Source organism: Sarcophilus harrisii, chromosome 1 (genome assembly GCF_902635505.1).
Source record: "Sarcophilus harrisii chromosome 1, mSarHar1.11, whole genome shotgun sequence".
Taxonomy (NCBI): Eukaryota; Metazoa; Chordata; class Mammalia; order Dasyuromorphia; family Dasyuridae; genus Sarcophilus; species Sarcophilus harrisii.
In genome coordinates, this window is record NC_045426.1 from 362,441,527 (window position 1) to 362,465,985 (window position 24,459).

The window sequence follows — 24,459 nt, forward strand, 5'->3', positions numbered from 1 at the left end:
CCGGAGTTAAGCCCATGGTGAAGTTACCAAAAGTAATGTTGTTTGTTTTTTTTTCCCTCTGAAGTTTCTCTAGAATAAAGGAGAAATATAGGGAAAAAAGAAAGCTGATTCCCTGTTAGGACAATGTCTTTCTGACTGAAAGGGCCCAGGTAGAATTTGTGCCTCCTTTGAAAAGGAGAACTATCTGTTAACCTATCCATCATCCTCTACTAACTCTAAATCTACTAAATCTAAATCTAACTTTTTTATTGAAAGAAGAAGGAAGAGGAGGAAGAACCTTTAAGACACTCAGTCCAGTGATGAACAACTATAATGAACTTGGTTCTTTTCAACAATGAGATGACTGAGACCAATTCCAATAGATGTGTGATGGAAAAAGCCATCTGTATCCAAAGAAAAAACTAAGGTGATTGAATGTGGATCACAACAAGTATTTTCATCTCTCTTGTTGTTGGCTTGTTTTTTTCTCTTTCATTTTTTCCCTTTTTCACCTGATTTTTCTTGAGTAGCATGATAATGAGAAAATATGTTTAGAAGAATTGCACATGTTTAACCTATTTTGGATTACTCCCTATCTAAGGGAGGAAGGGGGGGAGGGAAAAAAATTTGAAACACAAAGTTTTGCAAAGGTGGATGTTGAAAACTATCTTTGCATGTATTTTGAAAAATAAAAACCTATTATTATTTTAAAGCAAAAGTCAGTCCAACCCTATCACTTTACAGATAGCAGAGGAGCCAAGATATTTAACCAAAATCACACAGGTGGTAAGTAGACCGGTATTTGAACCCAAGTCTCCTGTTCCACAATAGTCCCTGACATTGTTAAAAATGTAGTTCAATTTACAGGAGTTTAACTTAATAGCCAATTTTCCACAATACTCTAGCTGTACCCATAATAATGTACATTTATCAGTACTTATCACAGTGACTGGCACATAGCACAGGCACTTAAGAAATATTTATTAAACTGAATGATCTAAACTGCACAGTAATGTTAGAAGTAAGAAGAAGGATTACCTTTGAAAGGCATGCCAGCTCGTGTCTTTAAATACATCTTGCTGTTTCTTTTGTGCCGGATTTTCTTGGCATTGTAGCCAATACTGTTGCAGCGGTTTTTCCGGCAGCTCAGGCAGATGCCTTTCTTAAAACGATTGGAGTCTGTGCACTGGAAGGCAAAGCTTTGCTTGTCCTGATTCACCAGGGAGTCCACAAAGAGATGCACAGCCCGCTCATGCTCACATTTCACCACCTCGGTGATTGCTAAGGGAAAGATAAAAGAGAGAAGTGAATGAGGGGAAATGAGTGGAAGACCTGAGCTCCATTAAGGTCAAGACTTGAAACATCTATGAATGTCCCCTGGGGGGGGGGGGGGGGTGTTCTCTCTAGTTCTGTGAGCCATGATCCCTCCATCCATATTTGAGTTTTGTGAATTGCTAGGGCCAAAACAATGGCAATAATGAAATCAGCCTCTGAGCTAATGGGATAACTGGAATGAACCTTCTGGATATTTGGTTCAACCTGACAAAGTGACTTAGCCAAAGTCAGGCCCTATGGGTCAGTCTTTTCAGCTTATCAGGTATTAAGCATCTTCAGGAATTTCAAGAGCAAATTCAACTCATCCCAATCTATCCATGAACCCGTTCTGTCTGCCAAAAGACTAATTAAAACTCTTCTGAGAAATCATTTAGGTTCATTACAGAATAATTAAAGTAGCTAATAAAGTACTGTGAGAACAAAGACTGTGCATACAGAGCAGGCGTGGTGGGGCACCCCAATCATTAACAGGCTTGCAAAATATTAAGCCATTTCAAACAAGGCACAACAGATGTTTGCCAGCATGAAAGATACTGCCAGAGGGGCTAGGAGCAAGCAAGATAGGGCTGAGTGAGAGATAGTCCTCTCAAGGAAATATGATCACTCAAGTTCAGTCTTTGTATATGGTGAAATGGGATGGAAGGAAGAAGGTGGGCAAAGAAACTCACTTCCATAAGCAATTGATCCTAAAATGTCATTCAGCCCACAACCTGGCTGGTAGTCACCCCCATTGGGATAAACATCAATGTGGCCCACGGGCATCTGGATTCCAATACTCAAGCCAAAGGAACGAGTGTAAGTATGGAGAACATCCACAAAGTATGCATCATCCGGTGAGAGCCGCTTGTCCACATCTGTCCCTTCAAACATGGGGCCAGCAGGATCCAAACCTAAATGGAGGGGAAAAGGTAGTGAGAATATATATAGGAGAATAACCTCAGCCTAATCAGCAATGCTTACTAACATTATATGTTTTAAAAAACTGCATTGTGCTAAGCACTTGGATGGTCATGGAAAAGAGGGGGAGAACACAATCCCTGCCCTTAAGCATCTTACACTCTTGTCATGGACTTCCATGTTGGCCTTGGCCCCTCAGCTACCTAAGTAAATCATGAAGTAACCCAGAGCAGTTGTGACCTGTGACCGTAGAATTCCATGGGGTTTTCCCCTTGGGAAAAGGGGAAAGTCCCCTGGAGTTACCTCTGACTCATGAGCACCAAAACCCAATCAATAATTCTAAAAAATAAGTACCAGTACTGCCAGGAAAAAGGCTGTGCATAGGAGCCCAGAGGCAGAGTTAGAATCTAGTCCAAATGCCTCATTTTATAGATGAGGAAAACAGGGGGGCAAGAAGGGACATGGTAAGGGGGCACCGTGGTGCACAGAATTTCAGGCTTAGAGTTAGTAATACCTGCATTCAAATCCTATCTTGGATAGTTACTAGCTATGTGACCTGGATATGTCACTTAAATCTCCGTTTGCCTCAGTTTTCTCATCTGTAAAATAGGGATACTAATAGTACTTAGCTCCCAGGGATGTTGTGAGGATCAAATGAGATAATAATTGTAAAGTGCATATATGTGAATGGAGTTATGTGTGTAAAAAAAATCTCAGAAATGAGATTTGAACTTCAAGCCTTCTCATTCCAAACCAATGCATATTCCATTGTACGAGGTTATCCCCTCATCTTATAGAATGTTAAAGCTGGAAAAGACTTCAATAATAATAAAAATAACTGTATAGCACTTACTATGTAGCAGGCACCATGCTGAGCATTTACAATTATCTCATTTGGTCCTCACAACAACCCCAAGAGGTAAATGCTTTTTTTCCCCTTGTGTTATAGATGAGGAAACTGAAGCATACAAAAGTTAAGTGATTTGCCCACAATCATATAGCCAGTAAGTATCTAAAGCTGGATTTGAATCATGATCTTCCTGACTCCAGATCTGATACTCTATTCACTTTACCACCTAGGTGCCCTTTGCAGACTACCAATCCAAATTTCTCGTTTTACAAAGAGGTAAAATTGCATCTCTTAACAGCACCCATTATGAGTTTATCCAAGTCCTAGTTAATACAAAATTGGTCCAAGGCAATCCCAATAAAATTTTGGATAGAAAAATACTATTTACATCCAGAAAGAAAACTATGGTGATTGAATGTAAATCAACACATGCTACGTTCACTTCTTTTTTGTTTTTTTTCTCTCCAGAGGTTTTTTTTTTCTTTTGTTCTGATTTTTCTCTCTCGACATGATTCATAAAGAAGTGTGTATTTAAAAAGTTAATATAGTTAGGTGAGGGAAGCGCTGACTTTTGAGGCACATCTCCAAAACATTGGGTACCACTCCCATTGGCCCTTCAGCCCGGCCAAATTGAAGACCTCCATGAAGGGTAATGATTTAAAATGGTGAAGTATTCTCTTGATCAGGAGAATCCCACAACATCCTACAAGTCAAAGGGATAAAATCTCCAGGTCCAATTCAAGAACACCCATGAAACAGCCCAAACTATCAAGGGCATGCACATTCAAAAAGATGTCACATTGAAGAAACAATGTTTTCCCTTCCACCAATATAATGATGAAGTTGGCAGGTGTGTTCAGACTAAGCAATGGGCTTGAACATAAGGTCAGTGGCCCAAAAGAGTGCTGAGTTCTCGCTGCATATGCTTAAAAGTACAGAGAGCACTGTAGAAGGGAAGGATTTAGATGTGGATTCTCCTGTCATTGAGTATATTTAGGTTAACAAGACTCCCAAAATGCAATAGTGTACTTATAGGGCTCAATGATCCAATCAACCCATACATAAGTTTCTCCTTGCCATATTGAGATGATACTTCCTGAAAAGAAACAAATTGTTCCTAAACCAGAAGAGTAGGTTGCTCAAAAGAAAAAGATATCCCAAAAGGAAACGAACAAACAAAATCTTATGGCACAGGAATAAAATAAATATTACACTAAAAAAAAGTTAATATACATGTATAACCAGAAAAAATCAATAAAACCCAAAAAAATACAAAATTGGAAGAAAAAAAGCCTATTTTCTTACACATGCACACCCACATACCATTCAACTTCAAAAATGCCTATTTTTAATCCTACATCTCACTAGTTTTATGACTTCATAAAGCCTTCTGTACTGAGTTGCAGGGAGTATAACTAAAAGCAGTTGCCAAAGTGATTAGAAATAAGTACAGCAATGACAAAAAGTAAGTATTTGATAACAGCACAATCTGACCCATCACTGCTCCCATAAAAAACTACTTTCCAAAGTGCCTGTTACTTCTGAAATGACTTCTCTCGTTCACTCCAAAGATCTCTAGCTTCTATCCAAGCAAGATTTACATGCTACCATGTACTATCTTTCTTGACCCTCCTCTTCTCTCTCTCCATCTCCCTCCCAAATTATCAGCATTTTCTCTGTTGGAATTACTTTATATATCTACTTACTTGGGCACAGGCTATTCTTCTTCCTCCCAAGTAAAATGTAAACTCCCTGAGGTCAATGATTCCTTTTTTTTTTCAGCTTTCTATTCCCAGCTCTTAGTAGTATTACTAAATATTTGTTGAATAAATGAGCATCTGAATGGACTCACTGCAGAATCAGAATTAAAAACTAGGTCTCCTATTTCCTAATCTAGGTCCTTCACCACTTAGCCACAGCGACATCTTGTTTCTGACATTGGGGTTTAAACTACAGAGTTTAGCGGAAGCCAGCTTCCCCAAAACATAATTATTTTAAGGATAATGTATTCTGGTGTCTCCCTTGATGAGTGTTGGATGGAGACTAAAAGGACACAATCCGAGAAGCAGTATCCCGATACTCCACAATCCCTTCCCCACATAATTAGACATCCACTGTCTCAACTTCTGCATCATCACACAATACTAAGGAGCAAGATTCATCTCTACCTATAATACTCTGAACAGCTCAGATTAACATGCCTCAAGAAAGACACAATGTTGCATCAAGAGAAAAATAACTAACCTATTTTTACCTCCAAGAGAGGCAGAATCAGTTGATGCATTTAAGAATTAGTAAGAATTGTTTCCACCACTGGCAAATAATTAGCCTGATCAACCTACTTTTAAGTCAATTAAGGTGTGAAGTCTACTCAAGTAAGTTTCCAGGACTCAAATCAGAAATAGGTCAAACAACAAACTCTTATCAAGCACTATATGTCAGGAGGGACAGCTAAATGGTACAGTACAGAGTGGCGGGTCAGACCCACCTGCCTGAAGGTAAGAAGTCTTATCTTCCTAAATTCAAATCTGACCTCAGACACTTCTTAGTTGTAAATCTGGGTGAGTAAATTGCTTAACCCTTCCTGCCTCAGTTTCCTTATCTGTAAAATGAAATGGAGAAGGAAATGGCAAACCACTCCAGTATCTTTGCCAAGAAAAATCCCAAATGAGGACATAATTGAAAAATGTCTGAACAAGAACAGCATGTGTCAGGATACTATGCTCTGGGGATTCAAAGTAAGCCAAAAAAAAAAAAAAATTCTAATGAGAGAGACAAACAAAAACTAGGTACACAAGAAGATGTTTATAAAGTAAATGGAAGGTAGATTTACAGAGGGGAAGCATTAGCCACATTGTCTAGATTCCCCGGGAAATTTCTCTGACATGACCGTATTTCTGCTTCTCTTCCCTGAAGACCTATGGAAAGTACCAGGGAATGGGAGCAGAGCTGGGTATTGTTGTATCTGCATTCTTCTCCCAGCAGGGTTCTTTTGTGCAGGGATTGTTCATGGTATCTTCCCCAGGGATAGGAAACTTCTTTTTGTAAGGGTCAACTGGGTGATGATAATAGGCCTTTCTGATATAGCCAAGACTACATATCTGATAAAGAGACTGTTCTAAAACTGTCCCATCATACTAGGGACATATTTGTGTGACCCAGTTCTAAGCTCCTACTTTACACAGTGGATAACACACATTTGAAATTCATCACCTCTAAATGGTGATATAGGTTAAAAAAAGAGAAATAGCTTCTGGTTTAGTCAAATTCATGGAAAACAGATTCATTAAGAGAAATTAGGATGCTTGGGGATACTTCCCTAAATATTATTTCTGAAAAGGAAGATGCCAAACAAGAGTAAGGCAGATTCTGATTCCAAGAAGAGCCCGACCCTTTTTGAAATGCACACCTCCTACTATTCCCTTTTAGAGAGGGGGGGAAAAAAGAGTTCTATAGACTATGAAGTGGGCCCAGAGAAAGACCCTCCATTGCCTCCTACCATGCCCCTTCCTTCAAAAAGAAAAAGAAGAGAACATTTCTCCTCTGCCACCAACAGAAGAAAAAGGTTCTTTTCTTGGCCTGAACAAACGTACCCACCAAATAGTGAGTACCATGGAAACCAAGCTGAGCGAGAGGAATGCAAGGGGGATTGATGGGACTTTATAGTCCAGCAGTTAGATTGCTGGGATTTCTGGGAGCAATCTGGTCGGACAGGCTATGTCCCCACACTGTTAATGCAATGACACATTTGTGGGTCTGCAAGGTCATAAATGAATGTTTGAAAAATTAAAGCTCAATATATTCCCCTTTCAAAGGAAGTCCATAACTTACCTCTTCCATTAAAAAGGAAGCCACAACAAAGAGCTTGTCAACTACTGATTCAAAATAAAATTATAATCTTAGAGAAAGCTTCTCCTAGCAGCCAGAATTAAGACAAATTAGGAAGAACAAAGATCAAAGAATCCAATAGAAGGGGCTTTTTAAAAAACCATCTAATTGAACCTTATTTTATTGTTGAGGCCAGAGAGAAAAAGTAGCTTATTTATGATCAAACACAGAAAATGCTGGCCCAATTTAACCCAGATATCATGGATTTAGATCTAAAATTAATCTTAAAGATTCCCTGGATCACCACCTCCATTATTTTCCACAGATTATTTTCTACTGGCACCAGGCCACACAGCTAGAAAAGAACACACTGAGATTTGCACTCAGAATCTTTAACATCAAAACCAAGGCTCTTTCTGCTACAACACCCTGCCTCTCCAATTGCCTCCCCAGGCTGAAAACTTGTCTACCCTTTATTCACTAACATCAGCTTCAGAAAACAAACATGATAGCATCCTCAGGTCCTCATCCCCATCCTAATCATTTTATATACCAACACAGAGGAAATCACCAGATGGAAAAAGGTGGAGAGCAAATAGCTCTACTGGAATTACTGTAGCATTTGCCATGATATCAGAAGGCGACAAGCGCCTCTCTGAAAAAAGGGAAATCTCCCGTCCCTGCTGAGCCTGTGCCAAGTATTCTCCCCTTCAGCTGGTAGGAGGGGCCTGTCATCCAGCAAGGGGCAGATCCTGGCTCTGGGTACAATGTACTCATTAGTATTCTGCCCACTCCACAGGGCAGGACAAAAAGGGAAATGATATGTGTCAGCAGCTGCCACCCAAACAAGCCAAAAAGACAGACTCCCAATGTTGGGGTTTACACCCTTTGGTTTGGGGTTTGGCCTGGGCCAGGAAGAGAGAGAAGCCTTGAGCAAAAGAGCCCCATAGTCTCCCCTGATCCTGGACCACTGCAATGATTTGTTTTCATTTGGTGGGGTTTCCTGCCCCCCACAATAAGCCCAGACTTCTGCACACGGGTAGCACAGTGGGCCTCCTGTGAGCCAACATTTAAAAACGGCTGGCCTGGCCCTCCAACCACATGCAGTTCATTCAGCAGGGGAGCCCCTCAGACAATAGGCCCCAGAGTGGCCTAGTAGGGAACCGCTTTGCTCCAGAAACAGGGTTAATTAGCAGATCCTTGTGAGTTTGGACAATAAAGGCAAAGCCCGGAACAAGATCATGTTTCCCATCTCTTGGTGAAACGACAGTTCTCCACAAGTTGTGTTGAACTAAGAGGTGGGGGAGGGAAGGAACGGGATACCCTTTTGCACAGGTGGTGTGATGTAAGCGTTGCCAGGAAGGCCTCATCTCGCCCCACCCCCAGGGTTCGGTTTCTCTGTTATGAGATGGGCTTTGGATGCTGAATCAATACCCCAAATGCCTTTTACTCTGAAGCTGCTTTTCCATTTACTCTGCACATGTCTCAGCCTCCTTGTAACCTCCTTGAAGGCAGGGACTACGTAGCTTTTCGTCATAAGCCTGAGACTCAGTACTTGAATCGTGGATGATAAGATTCTGAGCTTGAAGGGACCTTACAGCCGTAGAATCCAACCCTCATTTTACACAAGAATAAAGTGAAAAGGAAAGAACTTAAGTGACTTGTCCAGCATAATATGTAAGTGCCTTCCTGACTCCAAGACTAGTGTCCTATTACTCCTAAAACACACTTAGCAATTGTTTCAAGTCATGGCTTTTTCCACTAACGGTGTGCTTTTGACCAAGAAGGACCAAGGCAGCACGGTGCAGTGAAAAGCAAATGAGGTGAGAATTCTAATCCTGTTTTACCCACTTGTGAGACATTAGATAAGTCACTTAAATTCTCCAGACCAGTTTCTGCATTGATCAAGCACTCAACGACCTCAAACTTCTTTAGGTCTAAACCACTGCTCCTATTTCCTATGAACTTCCAAGTCCCAACCAATAAAACTTTGTGATGCCTGAAATATCAATATTAAGAGTCATCCCTTTGGCTTAAGATGCCTTTCAAACTGCAGCCTACACTTACAAGCTAAAGCCCACAGGGAGGATTAACAAATTAAATCCTTTACACATCAGTGTGGATTTATCCTATATCTCTTATTCAACATTTATTAAACACCAAGCAACGTGAAAATACAAAATTAAAAGTAATATAAAGTTAGGGAATTAGACTTCTAATTCAAAAGTCTAGTAGGGGAGATGTGACATATTTCCCACTTAATAAAGGAAATAGGGAAGCTAGAGAGCCACAGGATCCTGATGGGCCCTTTGGGGCTGGATAGACTTACAGATAACTGTCAGTATCTTCCAACTTTGCCTAGAATTAGCCCTGTGTATGTGCCTTAAAAGGATAAAAATTATGGAAGGAAAACTTTACAAATAAGGAAACTAGGAGTGGGGAGGGAGAGAGAAAAAAGTGTGAACTATTTAACTGACAGCCAGATTGAAACCCATAGCCTCCAATGACAAATCCACTACATCAGGAAGGTTAATGATTATTCAATAACCAAATTTAAATTGAGGCACAACTAAACTTTCAAGAATAAAACTCAATCCAGCCTTCCTATTGTACTCATCCAGAATGAGAAAGATCTCATTAATTGTGCCAATCAATTTACATCTTAATGATGCAGGGTCTTCCCACATAAACCAGATTATTTTAATTACAAAAATCATTCACACAATTTAAAGTGACACTTCCTTCTTTTCCTTGCCCTCAAAGAGGACTCCCAAATAAAGCTGCCAAAAGATTAAGCCTTCCATTTTATTCAGGGGTCAGACACTGTTTTGCCTATTTTTGTTCCAAACCACACATCACCCAGGAAACACAGCTCCGAATAACCATTGGCTGTTCCTTGAACTAACGAGGGGCCTGAGCTCAGCTGCAGTGGAGAATCAAAATCCAAGAGAGAACAGAATCAAAGAGGAAGAATCAAGCTTAACAATTTCTTAAAAATGCATTACATTGACAAAATGTTTTCACTCCTCAAAGCATGTTTTGTCATGTGATAGTTTGAGGTTGGAAAAAGAACTCTGGATTAAATGTTGGGACCACTTTGGTGCTGGCTACAATTCTGTCAATTACTTTGTTCCCTTTCATGGATTCTTAAGTTACAGCCAGACTGGCCTATTAGCTGCTCCGCAAACCTGATATGCTATCTTTCATCTCTCTGACTTTGCAAAGATTGTCCCAAAAGCTGGAGATACACTCTCTCCTTACTTCAGTCTCAGGGCTCAAGCATCACCTCTTACAGGAGGCTTTCCCTGGTTCCAAATTCTGGTCTCATTCACCCAGGTGCTAATGTCTCCTTAGGCTCTTCTATATCTTGTACCTGCTGTTTACCTATTTGTTTATTTAGCTATTGGTTCCTTCGTTCATTTGTTCATTCATTCATTTATATACTGCTTACCCCAATAAAATGTAATTTCCCCAAGGACAGAATCTGCCTCATTTTTGTTTGCAGTCCAGAAACTAGAAAAGTACCTTATACATAGTGTGCATTTATGTTTATTTAACTGAATTAAATATGTCCTTGAACCAAAAAACTCCTAAGCCTCAACTTCCTCAATTACAAAATGAAATGGAAGCATTAAACTATTTCTAAGGACCATTTCAGTTCTAGCCCTCAGAGATCTGTTAAATCTTCTGTTTTATCTGATCTTATTTCTACACACAAGATGAGGTTTTAAAATGTCATTTTTGTAGACAGGAAAACTAGTGCCAAGGCTATAAAATGTCACCCAGAATTCAGAAATACCCTAGAATTAATCTCTATGAAGCATTTTGGTGGCAAAAGCAAAGATTAATTATAGAACCAAAAATTAGAATTCTTTCCATGAACAAAAACATGAAAAGCTCATTACACAGAGAATCAGAAGACCCGAGTTTAATCTTTATTGGTCTCAACTAGAATTCTCATCTGTAAAGTGATAGGATGGGCAAGATAAACTTTTGAGTTCCTTCCAATTCCCATATTCTGAGAATAAACCAAAGTGTTTGAAAATTTTTCACTTCAGAAAAGATCAGAAGGATGAAAAAGAAGATGGAGTTTGGAATGAGGATGGAGAATTGCAGGGTTTACAAGGACTTAAGGAAGCAATACTTACCTGTGATCCTGCCTATTGTCCCCCGCACAAAGTTCCCAGCATATCCAGCAACATGAGCTCCAAGACTATAGCCGATTAAGTGAACATTTTCGAGAGAAAAATGCTCCTTCTCCTGAAGTCACAAAAACATATTTATTAGAATCGTGGGTTTCTGCGTCTGAAGAGGTCAATTAATATCAGTGGTCAAGCAAAGTCCTATCTGGTCCTTGACAGAAAGACTACTCTCTCTAGGATCCACAGACGTTTGAAATGTTGGCTTCAGATCCTCAAACTCACATTAATGTGAGACTGTGGGGAAGGTTGGGGCCATGTGTCATGACTCCAATTTCTTTTTTTAAATTTTTTAGTAATATTCAATTTTTCCAAAGATAGTTTTCAACATTCACCTTTGCAAAACCTTGCATTCCAAATTTTTCTCCCTCTCTCCCCTTCTCCCCTCCAAGAAAACAAACAATCTGATATAGGTTAAACGTGCAGTTCTTCTAAAGATATTTTTGTATTCATTATACTGTTCAAGGAAAATTAGATCAAAAGAAAAAAAAAAACTAAGCAAACAACAACAACAACAATAAAAGTGAAAATACTCTGCTTTAATTCATATTCAATCTCCATAGTTCCCTCTCTGGATGCAGATGGCACTTTCCATCACAAGTCTATTGGAATTGCCTTGAAGCACCTCTTTGTTGAAAAGAGCCAAGCCATGACTCCAATTTCAGAGAACTATAAGGAAGGCCTGGCTAGAAGCTACCTGTAGGGACCATTGATCCTCTACCTGCTCCTCTTGGTCACTTCAGGTTAGAAGAAGGCAAGGCAGGTAGAAGAAGGGCTATATGTGGAGAATAGGAATTGTTTCATTTTTATCTTTCTATCTCCTAGCACCTGATTACATTGCCAAGCACATAGAAAATACTTAGTAAATACCTGTTGAATCAAATGAAATGGAAAATGGAATAGAAATACTTGAAACTATTAATCATAGTCCTCTTCAATTGGCTCAAAGACAGGATTTTCCCATCAGCTCTGCAACCTTTCCATCCCCAGTTCTCCCTCATCACATTTTTTCTGATATCATAAACAGAGTAACCAAACTTAGAGTCAGGAAAAGTTGGGTTCACATCCCAAACTTGACACTGGCTATGTGACCATGGGCAAGCTGTTTAACTTCCCTAAGCCTCAGTTTCCTCCTCCATAAAATAAACAGGTTGGATTCAATTACATCTAAGGGCCTTCTAACTCCAAGTCTTCTGAATCTCTGGGCTCCCACATCCACTCCAGTGTACTACCAAGCTAAGTAAAGAGGAGAGTCATTCATCTCTGCAAAAAGCCTAACTTTGAGGAAACAGGTCGCTGGGAAGAGGCCATTATTCCTATGTTCCAAGGAACGGATCTCCATAGACTTGAGTAGTAGAAGTTGAAGGCAGTGGTCTTGTCGATTCAGAATCCTCTGCCAATTCACCTGATGCTTGATGCAAAACTAGGGTTTGAGCTTGAATGATCCAGATAATTGCTTCATTTCGCTAGTGCAGATGTTATCTTGTGGATGTCTGGTAAATTGTTAACATGTAAAGAGGGGATTCAAGACCTTTTTCATGCTTAGTGTTCTAAACTACTTATTTAGATGTACTTCCATGAATTTGCTTCAAATTGCTCCCTTGGAAGGTTAGTTAATATCCAGCTATTTAGGATCAGCAGCTACAACTGTACAGCCTCCTGAACACCTTTAAAATTATAAGAAATTACTGGCTTCCAGCCACTTCCAATAAAACCATGGAATTTAGAGCTCGTTTCAAGGGACTTTAGGCATCAATCCAAGTCACTCATTTTACCAAGGAGGAAGTTGAGGGGTGAATACCTTATCCAAGGTTATACAGGTAATTTCAGACTTAGGACTCAAACCCAGGTCCCAGCTAAATTTCTTCTACTTTGCTTTTTAAACCATGCTGCCTTGAACTAAAATATGAGTTTATAAAATCAGCAAATATTACATAATCAAATCTTAGGACCCTTAAATGCCATCTAATCTGACCCCCCTCATTTCACATATGGAAGACTTGAGTAGAGACTTTTGTTGTTGTTCAAGCATTTTTCAGTCATATCCAATTCTTCCTGAACTCATTTGGGGTTTTCTTGGCAGAGATACTGGAGTATTTTGCTATTTCCTTTTCCAGCTCATTTTACAGATGAGGAAACTGAGACAAACAGGGTTAAATGACTTGCCCAGAATGACATAGTTAATCTGAAGTCAGCACTCTACCCACTGCAACACCTAGCTTCCCTGAGTAGTGACTTTCCCAAGCCTAAACAGTTAACATACAAAAGATCTGGGATTCATATCCAGATCTGGAATTCTAAATCTTATACCACACTCTTTCCCCTAAGCCAGGACATATTACAAATTAAATATTCTCTTGCCAAATACATTAATCAGGAATACTTCTGTTTAGCACTAATAAAAGGTTTCCTCTGCATTAAGCAAAAAAATGGCTTACTCCAAACAATGATTCTACAATTCCAACTCAATTAAAAAAAACTTTCTTGGGTCCTTGGAGTTCACTGTAACAGGAACTGACATAGTTTCCTCTAATTTTAGAATGTACTCCTCCTTCTCTCCCAATTACCTGTAACCAATTCAGCATCTTGGCAATTTTAGAGCCTACTTCTCTGGTGTTATTAACGGCATCTGTGTAGAGCTGATGAGCCAATGGCAGCCAGTCCACCACAACTACATTAGCATCCTTCTCTCTCATCTGGAGGGCTGACACGAGCTTGAACAACCAATTCTCAAACATACCACTCATCTGCACAAGAAAGAAAACAGGGTGTTATTATTTTCCCTTTAATTCATGAAAGTTTCTCTCAAAAACAGAAATTAAACATTACTCTGAATCCCTCACACTGCTTACTCACAAATTAAACTTGTCACAATCTTGACTGAATTTCATAAAGGCAAGGATGGTAGTTTAACCTAAAAATTTATCTTCCCCTGCACTCGACATACATTAGGCATCTAAAAAGTGTTTTCTGAATAAATCAGCAATTGGGACAATTCCAAGCAAAATTTTTGTCAGCATATGGAACTCTTTTTCTCCCATCAAAATTTTCCTGTCTCAATTAAACCAAATCTATAAAAATTTGTCATTCCCCAATTGATAGATGATCAAAGATTATGAACAGTTAACTTTAGAAGAAGAAGAAATCAAAGCTATTAAGTGACATGAAAAAATATTCTAAATCACTAATAAATAGAGAAATCCAAATTAAAACAATTCTGAGATATCACCTCATGCTCATCAGATTGGTTAAGATGATAGAAAAGGAAAATAACAAATGTTGGAGGGATCCTGGGAAAATAAATACTTTTTGTGTAATTGTGAATTGGTTCAACCATTTTGGAGAACAATTTGAACTATACCCAAAGGACTATAAAACTATGCATACCCTTTGACCTAACAATACCATTACTAGGTCTATACTCCAAAGAAATCAAACAAAAAGAAGAACCAATATGTACACAAATATATATAGCAGTTCTTTTTGTGGTAGCAAAGGATTAGAAACTGTGGGAATGTCCATCAATTGGAGAATGGCCAAAGAAGTTATGGCATCCACGTGGTAGAATACTCTTGTGCAGTAAAAAATAATGGAGGGGGATGGTTTCAGAAAAATCTAGGAAGACTTTTATGAACTGATACAAAGTGAAGTAAGCAGAATCAGGAGAATTATCTTTGCTTGCAATGATGATCACAATTATCATCTGTAATGGATAAAGATAATCAACTGTGAAAGATTTAGTAATTCTGATCAATACAATGGTCCATGACAGCTCCAAAAGACTCATGATGAAACATGCTATCCACCTCCAGATTGAGAAATAATAGCCTAACTTTGATGATAAAAGCATATTTTTTTCTTGTTTTTAGGGGAAAGGGGAGATAGGAGGGAGAACCAATCCAAGACAAAAATGTTTTGCATGATTTCAAATATATAATAGGTATCATATTTCTTGTTTTCTGTCTTTTTTAATTTATTAAATAGAATAATCATTTCCATAACATAGTAGAATTTTTTAAAAAATGATTGTAGAGGCAGCCAAGTGGTGCAGTGGATGCTGGCCCTGAAGTCAGGAGGACCTGAGTTCAAATCCAGCCTTAGACACTTAACACTTCCTAACTGTGTGACCTTGGAAAGTCACTTAACCCCAATTGCTTCCGCAAAAAAAAAAAAAAAAAAGAGAGAGGGAGAGGGGGAGAGAGAGAGAGAGAGAGAGAGAGAGTGAGAGAGAGAGATGATTGTACATGGAACTGCAAATCCATTATGTACAACTTGCTATTATTTTAAATATATATAATAAAGTTATCATGTCAATTTCTTTTTTTCCCTGTTCAATAGGCAGGAAAGAGGGGTACTAGGAGGGAGAGAATTTTGAACAAAAAAAAATTTTTTTTAATTTTTTAAAAAGAACTTTCCTTCTCAATGTTTCAATCTCTCAGAACTCAGCTCCAGTGCTAGATTAAATCTCAGAAACTAGACTGGACCTGTGATAGGGGAGCTCCCCAACAGGAAATTCCATTTACCAAAACAGATCTTTTACTTCCTCTGTAATTAATAATCTTAGAGTTGACCGAGACACTAAGAATTTAAGTGTTTTACCCAGGGTCACACAGCCATTATGTGACAGATGTTGGTCTTATACCCACTTCTTTGTGCCTCCAGATCTGGTTGCTTTTTTAATCCTTACACCACAGATGCCTCTCAATCTCAGAAATTAATCCATATTAAAGTGTCAATGAGGGATAATTTCTTAAGGTTCTTTCTGTCCCAGTCCTCATTTTTTGCAAAGCTCATTCAAAGCAGTCTGAGTTCTGGTATGGAGTTCTCTAAGAGTAGATGATTTAAAGAATCCCCTTCTCTTATATTAAAAAAAAAAAATGTAGAGAGGTTATAAATAAGGTTAGGCATATTGAAAAGTCACTTCCAGTACATGATGGATTAATTAGATCTTTGTGAGCTGGCCTGGAAACATAACTACTAGGTAATACTTTCTTTCCACTTTTTCTATTCTATATAGCAATTTACAACTTTTAAGGAGACATCAAACTCTTGGTAAATTGAGGACTATTTGGTAAATTGTTTTAGCTCATGTGTTCTCCAACTCTGAGGTCTATAGGGGCTGGGACATCTTATCTGACTTGTGTATCTCTTAATAAACAGTAGTGAATTAATAAAATTTTATCTAAATGGTACTGAATTTCAGAAAAGTCCAATGTAGGAGCTGATGGTAACGATGTGTTTGATCCATGAAATCTCTCCCAGCCTCAATTTCCTCAACTGTAAAATAGAGATAATAAAAGCACCTAGTTCATAGGATTGTTGTAAAGATCAAATGAGATAACATATTTATGAATTTTTCAAAATGTTTGGGAAATCTTAAAGCGCTATATAAATGCTAGCTATTGTTATTTTTAGGCAGGGAAACTCTATATTCCTCAAATCTTACCAGATAGGAAAATGCCTATATTTCCTCTGTACAAGGCCAGTCAAGAAAGAAGGAGAAACTCTAGCACCTACATTTTGCCACTTGGTGACTGATGTCAAAACACCTACACTGTGTGAAATAGATGAATTTCACACTACTGTCTGTCATAAACATTTAGAACTTATATGAACATATCAATTTATAAAAGCTTTTCTTCCTCACTTTCACAATCAGCACTATCAGAATCTTGCTCAGCTGAGAGAAGAGAGGGATAATTAATAAATGCTAGTAGAATTACTTCCTAATTCTACTAGCATTTATTAATTATCTCCTAAGGAACAAGCACTGTTGGGGGTGCCAACACAAACAAAACACAGTGCTTGATTTCAAGGAACTTAAACACTCACAGACTTTGATCCTTCAATAGAAGACAGCATGAAACAATAATAAAACACATGGTAAATAGAATGGAGACCACTGGAACTACAGGTTTTGGCAACCACTTTTTAATGTTATTTTGCTTAATTGTTTATGTGATTTGATTGTTGTCTGTGAGGAGGGTCATGTTAGTTCTGTGTAGCAGGGCAGTCAGAATTGGACTTGAAATCAGGAAGACTTGATTCAAACCTAGACTCATACACTATTTATGTGACTTTGGGCAAGTACTTTTTGTCTCAATTTCCTCTTTTGTAAAATGGGGTTACTCCTCTTTAACATATATAGGACTGCTTGCCATCTGAGGGAGGGGGTGGAGGAAGGGAGGGGAAAAATCGGAACAGAAGTGAGTGCAAGGGATAATGTTGTAAAAAATTACCCTGGCATGGGTTCTGTCAATAAAAAGTTATTAAAAATAAATAAATAAAATGGGGTTATTAACAGCACCTACCTGTCAGGATTGTTGTAACGATCGAGTGAATTAACATTTATAAAATGTTATGCAAACCTTAAAACACCATATTATTTGTTCAAGGCGTCATTTTACTGAAGAAAATGTTTTTGTTGGTTGTTTAAAAAAAAAAAAACTACCGTTTTAACTTAGAATTTTCAGTGCAGATGTCTGTTTTATGAATGAATAACCTCCCTAGTCACAGAACCATAAAATATTAGAGCTCAAACATGGCTTAGAGATAACCTCTCACTCACTCATCTAAAGTCTCTGAAAATGCATGTTAAAGCCCTTTCTATTGAAGGCTGTTATGAGTGGGCCTTTCAACATGTGCTGCTCTGATAATATGTCCCCAAGAGCTTCAGCAATTTTGAACCAGCCCATCTCTCTGTGGAAGAGGGAACAGAGCCAGCAGCTTCCATTCCTTCTCTCCCCTCCCCCTCCCCAATCCAGCCAATACTTCTGGCTCCCACTCAGATTCAGTCAGTCAAGTGACTCCAGCCAACTCCACATGCAAAGAGGGATGTTGGGAGGCAGTGGTTGACCAATGTAATTAAACACAATTAAAGGGCTTCTTAAGTGGTGGTTGGGCTCCACTGCTGCTGCTTTGAGGAGCTCCACGGGTAAACCTGGTATGTGCCAGGGGTAAAGGCTGCCATCCACCACCCCGGAGCAGAGCTGTAATACAGCCGACTCTCAATTCAGAGCTTGAACTCTTTCTTTACAGATGCCTGAAATGCAAACAGTAAGCCAGGAGAATGGGAGGAGGGAGGGGGAAAGGGATGAAAACAAGTCTAGATGTTCACTTTAATTGAACAGCACAAAAGAAAGCAGATACCATGCAAAACGACAGCGTTCCCTCCCCCAGAAGCTCACCGTCCATCCGTGGATGATGAAAAAGGTTTTTGCTGTGGTATTGAAATCACAGTCTTTTAAATGTTGGTCATGACCTGTGGAGAGATAGCAGCCTTCATGCTCTGGGTTCTTGGAGGTTCTGACATTAAACCGCACTGAGGGCTTGGCAGGAGGGTGCACTGTATTGGACTGGGGATGCTGAGTTAAGCTTCTATCTGTGGACAAAGAAACATAGTTGAATGTAATTAGCGTGTCAAGGTTCTAGTCTAGTATATACTACTAATTAGCTGTGTGACCTTGGATATATTTTATCACTGTGGCCTCATATTTTTCATCTGTCAAACGATAAAAATAACCAACATACTTTCTGATTTCAAAGTGTTTATCATATATTATCTCATTTGATTCTCACAATAATTCTATGAAGCAGGGAAGACAGATCAATGAAAATCTCCATTTTATGGATGTAGAAACTGAGGCAAAAGTTCCCCCCATGGAGGACTTTTCTTCCTACAGAAATAAAGAGCAGAACAAGGAAACAAATCAGGAGGTTCTGACCTGGAGTACTTTTTTTTTTCCTGTTCAGTACTCTTCCAAATGGTTGCCTCTGCAAATGACACTAAAATATCCTCTTCACTAGATTGTCCCACAGATAGAATGAACCAATGAAAGCACTTTGGCAATGTTGTGATAAAACCAAAGCAAAGATACTATGGTCTGTTCTCCCTTCTCTCTACTTCTCCTTTTCTCTCCCTTTCTCCCTCTTTCTTTTCTTCCTCAACAAGCTTTCTCATAGTACATAACTCTTGGAAGTGAGTCTTCCCTATGGCTCAACCAGTACCAGTCATGTCAGTTTGTTTGTTGTTATTGTTTAATATAGGAGTTGATGCTGGGTCCCACATCCATCTACAGTCTCTTAACAACAGTAACAATAGCAACTCAGATAGTAGATGGACCTCACTTAGTCATCTCTTGGTATTTCTCAGAAAATCATCTTGATAACAGACTGGAAACTTGTCATGGCATAGCAGCTTAGGATGCTGGATGCAAATTTAAGATGAAGAAGTAATAAAGGATTGAGAGTGATAGGGAGGGAAAGGAAGCAGCAAACCAGAAAGAAAAAGGGAGAAGGTTCCTAAAGGAATTTTCAGCTCATTGTACTATGCTAGATCCCGTATGGAGAACACCAGAGAAGACATCATCTTTGTCCTAGAAAAGCTTATAGTTTTGATATCTATAGAATAAATAAGCCCCAATGGGCAGAATTTTGAATCAGAATTATTAGCACTTCAGCTCCTTCACTGCTCTACCCTAAATGAGGAGACCCATTCTCAGAATAGCGTTTTTAAGAAAAACAAAATATGTAGGATTACAAATCAGTTATGTTAAAATGCAATTTTAAAAAATGTTTTAAGTTCATGAGCCTCTGGAAAAAGTAAATTTGTAAGCACCTATAGTCATTTCCTGTTACTCTCTAAACGAGGTCAGTCTTAAAGTTCAAATTAGTAAGGTGCTGTTTGGGAGTTACCCACCACACCTTCCCAATTGTCTCTCTAAATTGACTTAGAAAGTTCAAAGGTATTGGCTGCTATCCTAATATTCATAAGTTAGGCAACGTGTCCGCAGAAACTCTAGGAGCTACAACTGGAGAGCGTTTGTGGAGAAGGGCAGAGGAGGAGGAATCAGAGGGGAAAAAAAAGGAAAAACCGGAGATGATGCTCGTGCATCAAAAACTGACAAGCCAAGTAACCCCTGTGAACAAGTTGCTTTTCTAAACTCCCAAACCATGCGGCTAGTCAAGTCAGAGCAAAGTAAATTGGAAAGTGATATTCCTCTCTCCTCCCATCTTTCCAGGAATTTATGCTAGATTAAAATAAACCAGCGAGGGTAGATAAACTCTGTTCTTTCCCTTAATCCTGAAGAACCGAAGATTGGGGGGGGGGGGGGGGGGGGGGGGGGGGATAAACAATAAAGACAAGGCAAGTTATTGGCAATTTTGCAGTTAAAATGAGAGTGTAATTTTTAGAAGTTTGGGGGACTGAGATGAAAGTGAGGGAAGGTCGAGAATGTAAAACTAGATTGGCCTCGGTGGTCTTTCTATTGCCACGCGAGAGGTCGATGTCTAAATCCAGAGAACAAGTGGATACAGAGAGCAGTTAAGAAGGATGAGAAAAAGACCCTGAGGGAGAAAGCGAAGCTAAGGAGCGCATCTTGGGAGAAATAAATCAGAAAGAAAAATAAAAATAAATGAGCATTACCTTCCAGTCGCCCCTCTGGACCATCCGGGTCTGTCTTTCCCGCGGTAACAGAACAATAGAGACTGCAGAGGCAAAGCAGAAAAAAGAAGCTTCGCATCGCTTCCCCCCACTGCTGCCCCTCCCGCTAAGGAGGAGGGGGAAAAAGGTAGAGATATTTCTTCAGCAAAGGAAAAAAATCTTTTGCGAGCCTTAGCTGCACGTTGCCTTTTCTTCCTCCGGGATATAAGAAAATGAGGGAAAAGTCAAGAAATTTGGGGGAAAATAAAAAGGGGAATATGAGCAGTAAGGAGCGTGTGTGTGTGTGTGTGTGTGTGTGTGTAGGGCGACAGTGAAGGAGCTTGAACAATATTCTCCTTACACCTCAGCGGCCAAAGGGATGACTTGCTGTCAAGGAAGGAGGACCGGGTGGGAGAAGTTGTAGTTTTTAAAACTATCGGAGTCATCTGACCCATCGCCAGATGGTAATTTGCCTAATTTATTCGGAGTCCCGAGCTCTGATTGGTCACACCTTCTCCAACTCGAGGGCAGAAACTCGCCAAAGTTTGAATGAAAGAGCCGCACACCCACCTTATGACACACTCTTGTGTCTGGTACAGGCTGAGTTGGGTGCTCCCCGCGCTTATACACACACACACACACACACACACACACAGACACGCTCACACCCCTCCACCACCTAGGAAGAATCTTGCATGTGGATAATCCTAAAGATTATCCCCCTCGGAAGTGAGATTTATTTAACTCCTTAGAAACACTGCTTTCCTTCACTTCAGAGGGGAGGAAAGGCCACCCAGATAAGCCACCTTCCTCCTTTTTCCAAAGCCTTCCCCTCTCCTCTTCCGAGTCCCACAGTTTTCCTCGACATCTCCAATATATCTTGGGGGGGGTGGGGAGTAGTGGGGAGAGCGTTGGGGGAGGGAAAGGGAATACTTACTACTGAGCAGATTTCTTTTCCTCTTCTCTCCTCTCCCAATCTCTTCAGCCTCCTTGCAGGTGGCAGAGGGATCCATAAGGGACAATAAGAGTGAGCTGGGGTGGGCTAGGTCGATCTATTTGCCAGGCACACTGGGGGAGGGGAAGTGGCGATCATTCGAGGTCGACTCTCCACAAGCAGAACCTCTCCCAGACCTCAGCAGTTTGTAGGACGCTTAACACAGTGCTGCTCAAACAAAAAACAGAAAAAATAAATAAATAAATAAACCCTCGAGGAACCGAATTGGAAAACGCGGCACACTAGATAATTTAGGGCAACTCCAAAATATTGAAAGTAAAAACGTCCAGGAGCAAATCTCCCTGCCCGCAAGCACGCACGCACGCACCGTTCTCTCTTTCTCTAGATCTCCCTCTCTCCCCCTCTCCTTGTCATTTTCTCCTCTGCCTTTCCTTCTTTTTTGAGCCCTCTCCCATTTCTCCTCCTGATTCCTTCTGTACTATCTTCTCTTCCTTCCCTCCCGAGGATTCCGACCCTGAGAAAACAGCGCCACTGGCTTCTTCCCCGGGTTTGGACCCTTAGTTTCCGACAAGAGGGACCAACTAAGCGCGAAAGATTCAGCAGGTTAAACCCAGTTTAAAACCAAACAAACAAAAACATTCTTTGGGTAGCCGGGAGAGAAGAGTTACTTTTTTTTCCCCTGAGCAGAGGTACTACACAATGAGGAGAAGGTAGCCCGAAAAATAAAACGTGGAGAGGATCAGAAAAAACGACTTTGACCGCGAGTAACCCTTCTCTGGAAAAGAAGGGGGCGGAATCCTGGACCTAGCCTGAGAGCAGAGGTGAATCTGGGAGGGAAAATAGAGGAGAGAAGTAATACACCGAGATCCACTCCGCCTACCTGATGGAATGAGTGCCTTTCCTCCTGTCCACGCCCCCGAGTCCATTTACCCTACCGGCGTGACTGTGGTGTGCTCTGGACTCTTGTGTGGTCAGCTATCCAAAACTTCCTGGGGCCCCTACCCGACACCGGGTCGCGGCTTTCCCACGAACCGAAAAAGGGAGTAGATGGAAGAATGAAGAAGAGCTCAAGAAGTGGGGAAAAGGCAAAGAAGAAAAAGAAAAAAAAATAGGAGCGAGAAAAGATCTAGAGCAGAGAAAATCGGGGACACACAAACACAAATACACACACGCACTGTAGGCTATCGGTGCCAAATGAATCCGTAGCTACAGGAACCTGAAGATACTTTTACTTAGAGCAACTCATAAACAGTGATCATCTGTTCTCTAATGGATAAATGGTCAAAGGATATAAATAAGCAGTTTTAGAAGAAGAAATCAAAGTTATCAATAGTCAAATAAAAATGTTCTAAATCACTAGAGAAATGCAAATTAAAACGATTCTATGGTATCACATCACACATATTAGAGTTAAACTAATAGAAATGGAAAATGACAATGCTGGGAGGATTGTGGGGAAATAGTTACACTAATAAAACTGTTGGTGGAATGGTAAACTGGTTCAACCATTCTGGAGAACTATTTGGAACTATGCTCAATAAAACTGTGCATACACCTGCAATTTTGATTTCCTTCACAAGCTAATTGTACAATATTTCAGAGTCTGATTCTTTTTGTACAGCAAAATAACGTTTTGGTCATGTATACTTATTGTGTATCTAATTTATATTTTAATATATTTAACATCTACTGGTAATCCTGCCATCTAGGGGAGGGGGTGGGGGGGTAAGAGGTGAAAAATTGGAACAAGAGGTTTGGCAATTGTTAATGCTGTAAAGTTACCCATGTATATATCCTGTAAATAAAAGGCTATTAAATAAAAATAAAATAAATAAAAATAAAAATAAAACTGTGCATACCCTTTGATGTGGCAATAACTTCTAGATCTACATCCCAAAGAAATCAAATTAAAAGGAAGAGGACCTATATATATATATAAGAATATTAATAGCCGTTTTTTTTTGTGTGTGTGTGGCAATAAATAGTTAGAAATGGAGGGTGTGCACATCAATTAGGGAAATGGCTGAAGAAGTTATGGTATACAAATGAGATTTTGTGTTGCAAGAAATGATGAAGGGAATGGTATCAGAAAATCTTAGAAGACATGAACTGATGCAAATAGATCTACCCAGTCCACTCCAGCTCATGCTTATTGTCCCTTATGGATCTCTCTGTCACCTTCAAGGAGGCTCAAGGGGTTGGGAGGGGAGAGGAGAGGAAAAGAAATTAAAAGAACAAGGTACACAGTAACAGCAATATTGTAAGGATGACCAAATGTGAAAGACTTCAATGTTCTGAGCAATACAATAATCCAAGAAAATTGCAAAGTACTCATGATGAAAAAATGTTACATACCTTCAGAGAAAGAGACTGAAGATTCCAACTATGAAGAAGTGAGGATTCTTTTTCTTTTTTTTTTTCTTTTTCTTTTTCTTTCTTTCTTTCTTTCTTTTTTTTTTGTTTTTTTTTTTTTTTTTGCCAAGGGCCATTTGGATATTTATAACATCATTCAGGGCCCACTCAAGCAGTAAGAGGTTTTTGTACCTAGCTTTCAGCTCACTATCATCTGCAGTTATTTTGCCAAGGCCAGACCAAATGATTTCTCACCAACCTTACACAGTTTGTGGGCAGGACATTCCCTACTCCTAAACTAGATTGAAGCAGACTTTTATTTTATTTTATATTTCTTGCTTTTTATTGTTGTTGTTGTTGTTGTTGTTGTTTTTGCCACATGGTTAATGTGGAAATATATTTTGAATGACTTTTCCATTTCTTACATTCTAAATGGATGGGGGAGGGCAGGATAGGGAAAGAATTTGGAACTCAAAAATGTTTTTAAATGAATGTTTAAAATAAATAAATAATGGATAAACAAACAAGGAGGTAATCAGAGGAAAACTGACAATCACTTCAGTTTTTCACATAGAGATTAAGTCACTGTACATTGTTTTATTGGTTTCAAACTCAGATAAAAATGGGTGCCACTAAACTGTAT

At 39.4% G+C, this 24,459-nt stretch overlaps 1 protein-coding gene and 1 pseudogene across 4 annotated transcripts in view; one reads left to right on the forward strand and one right to left on the reverse strand.

Moving 5' to 3' along the window:
• Nucleotides 1-23,942, reverse strand: part of LIPG (lipase G, endothelial type) — a 33,547-nt gene extending 9,605 nt beyond the window's left edge. Inside the window, exons 1-8 of one of the 4 annotated variants that reach the window (XM_031945962.1) lie at nucleotides 23,820-23,942; nucleotides 21,447-21,671; nucleotides 20,513-20,574; nucleotides 18,276-18,469; nucleotides 13,656-13,835; nucleotides 11,038-11,149; nucleotides 1,983-2,204; nucleotides 1,018-1,260 (exon numbers count right to left, since the gene is read on the reverse strand). In XM_031945962.1, the coding sequence (XP_031801822.1) occupies nucleotides 1,018-1,260; nucleotides 1,983-2,204; nucleotides 11,038-11,149; nucleotides 13,656-13,835 (757 nt within the window). In that variant the 5' untranslated portion in view covers nucleotides 18,276-18,469; nucleotides 20,513-20,574; nucleotides 21,447-21,671; nucleotides 23,820-23,942. Of the gene's footprint in view, nucleotides 1-1,017; nucleotides 1,261-1,982; nucleotides 2,205-11,037; nucleotides 11,150-13,655; nucleotides 13,836-18,275; nucleotides 18,470-20,512; nucleotides 20,921-21,446; nucleotides 21,821-22,132; nucleotides 22,220-23,819 lie in introns of those variants that run through there. The other 3 variants (XM_012541161.3, XM_031945963.1, XM_012541160.3) reach the window with 3 other exon arrangements.
• On the forward strand, nucleotides 3,693-4,289 carry LOC116420515 (annotated as a pseudogene).
• Nucleotides 23,943-24,459: the final 517 nt, after the last annotated feature.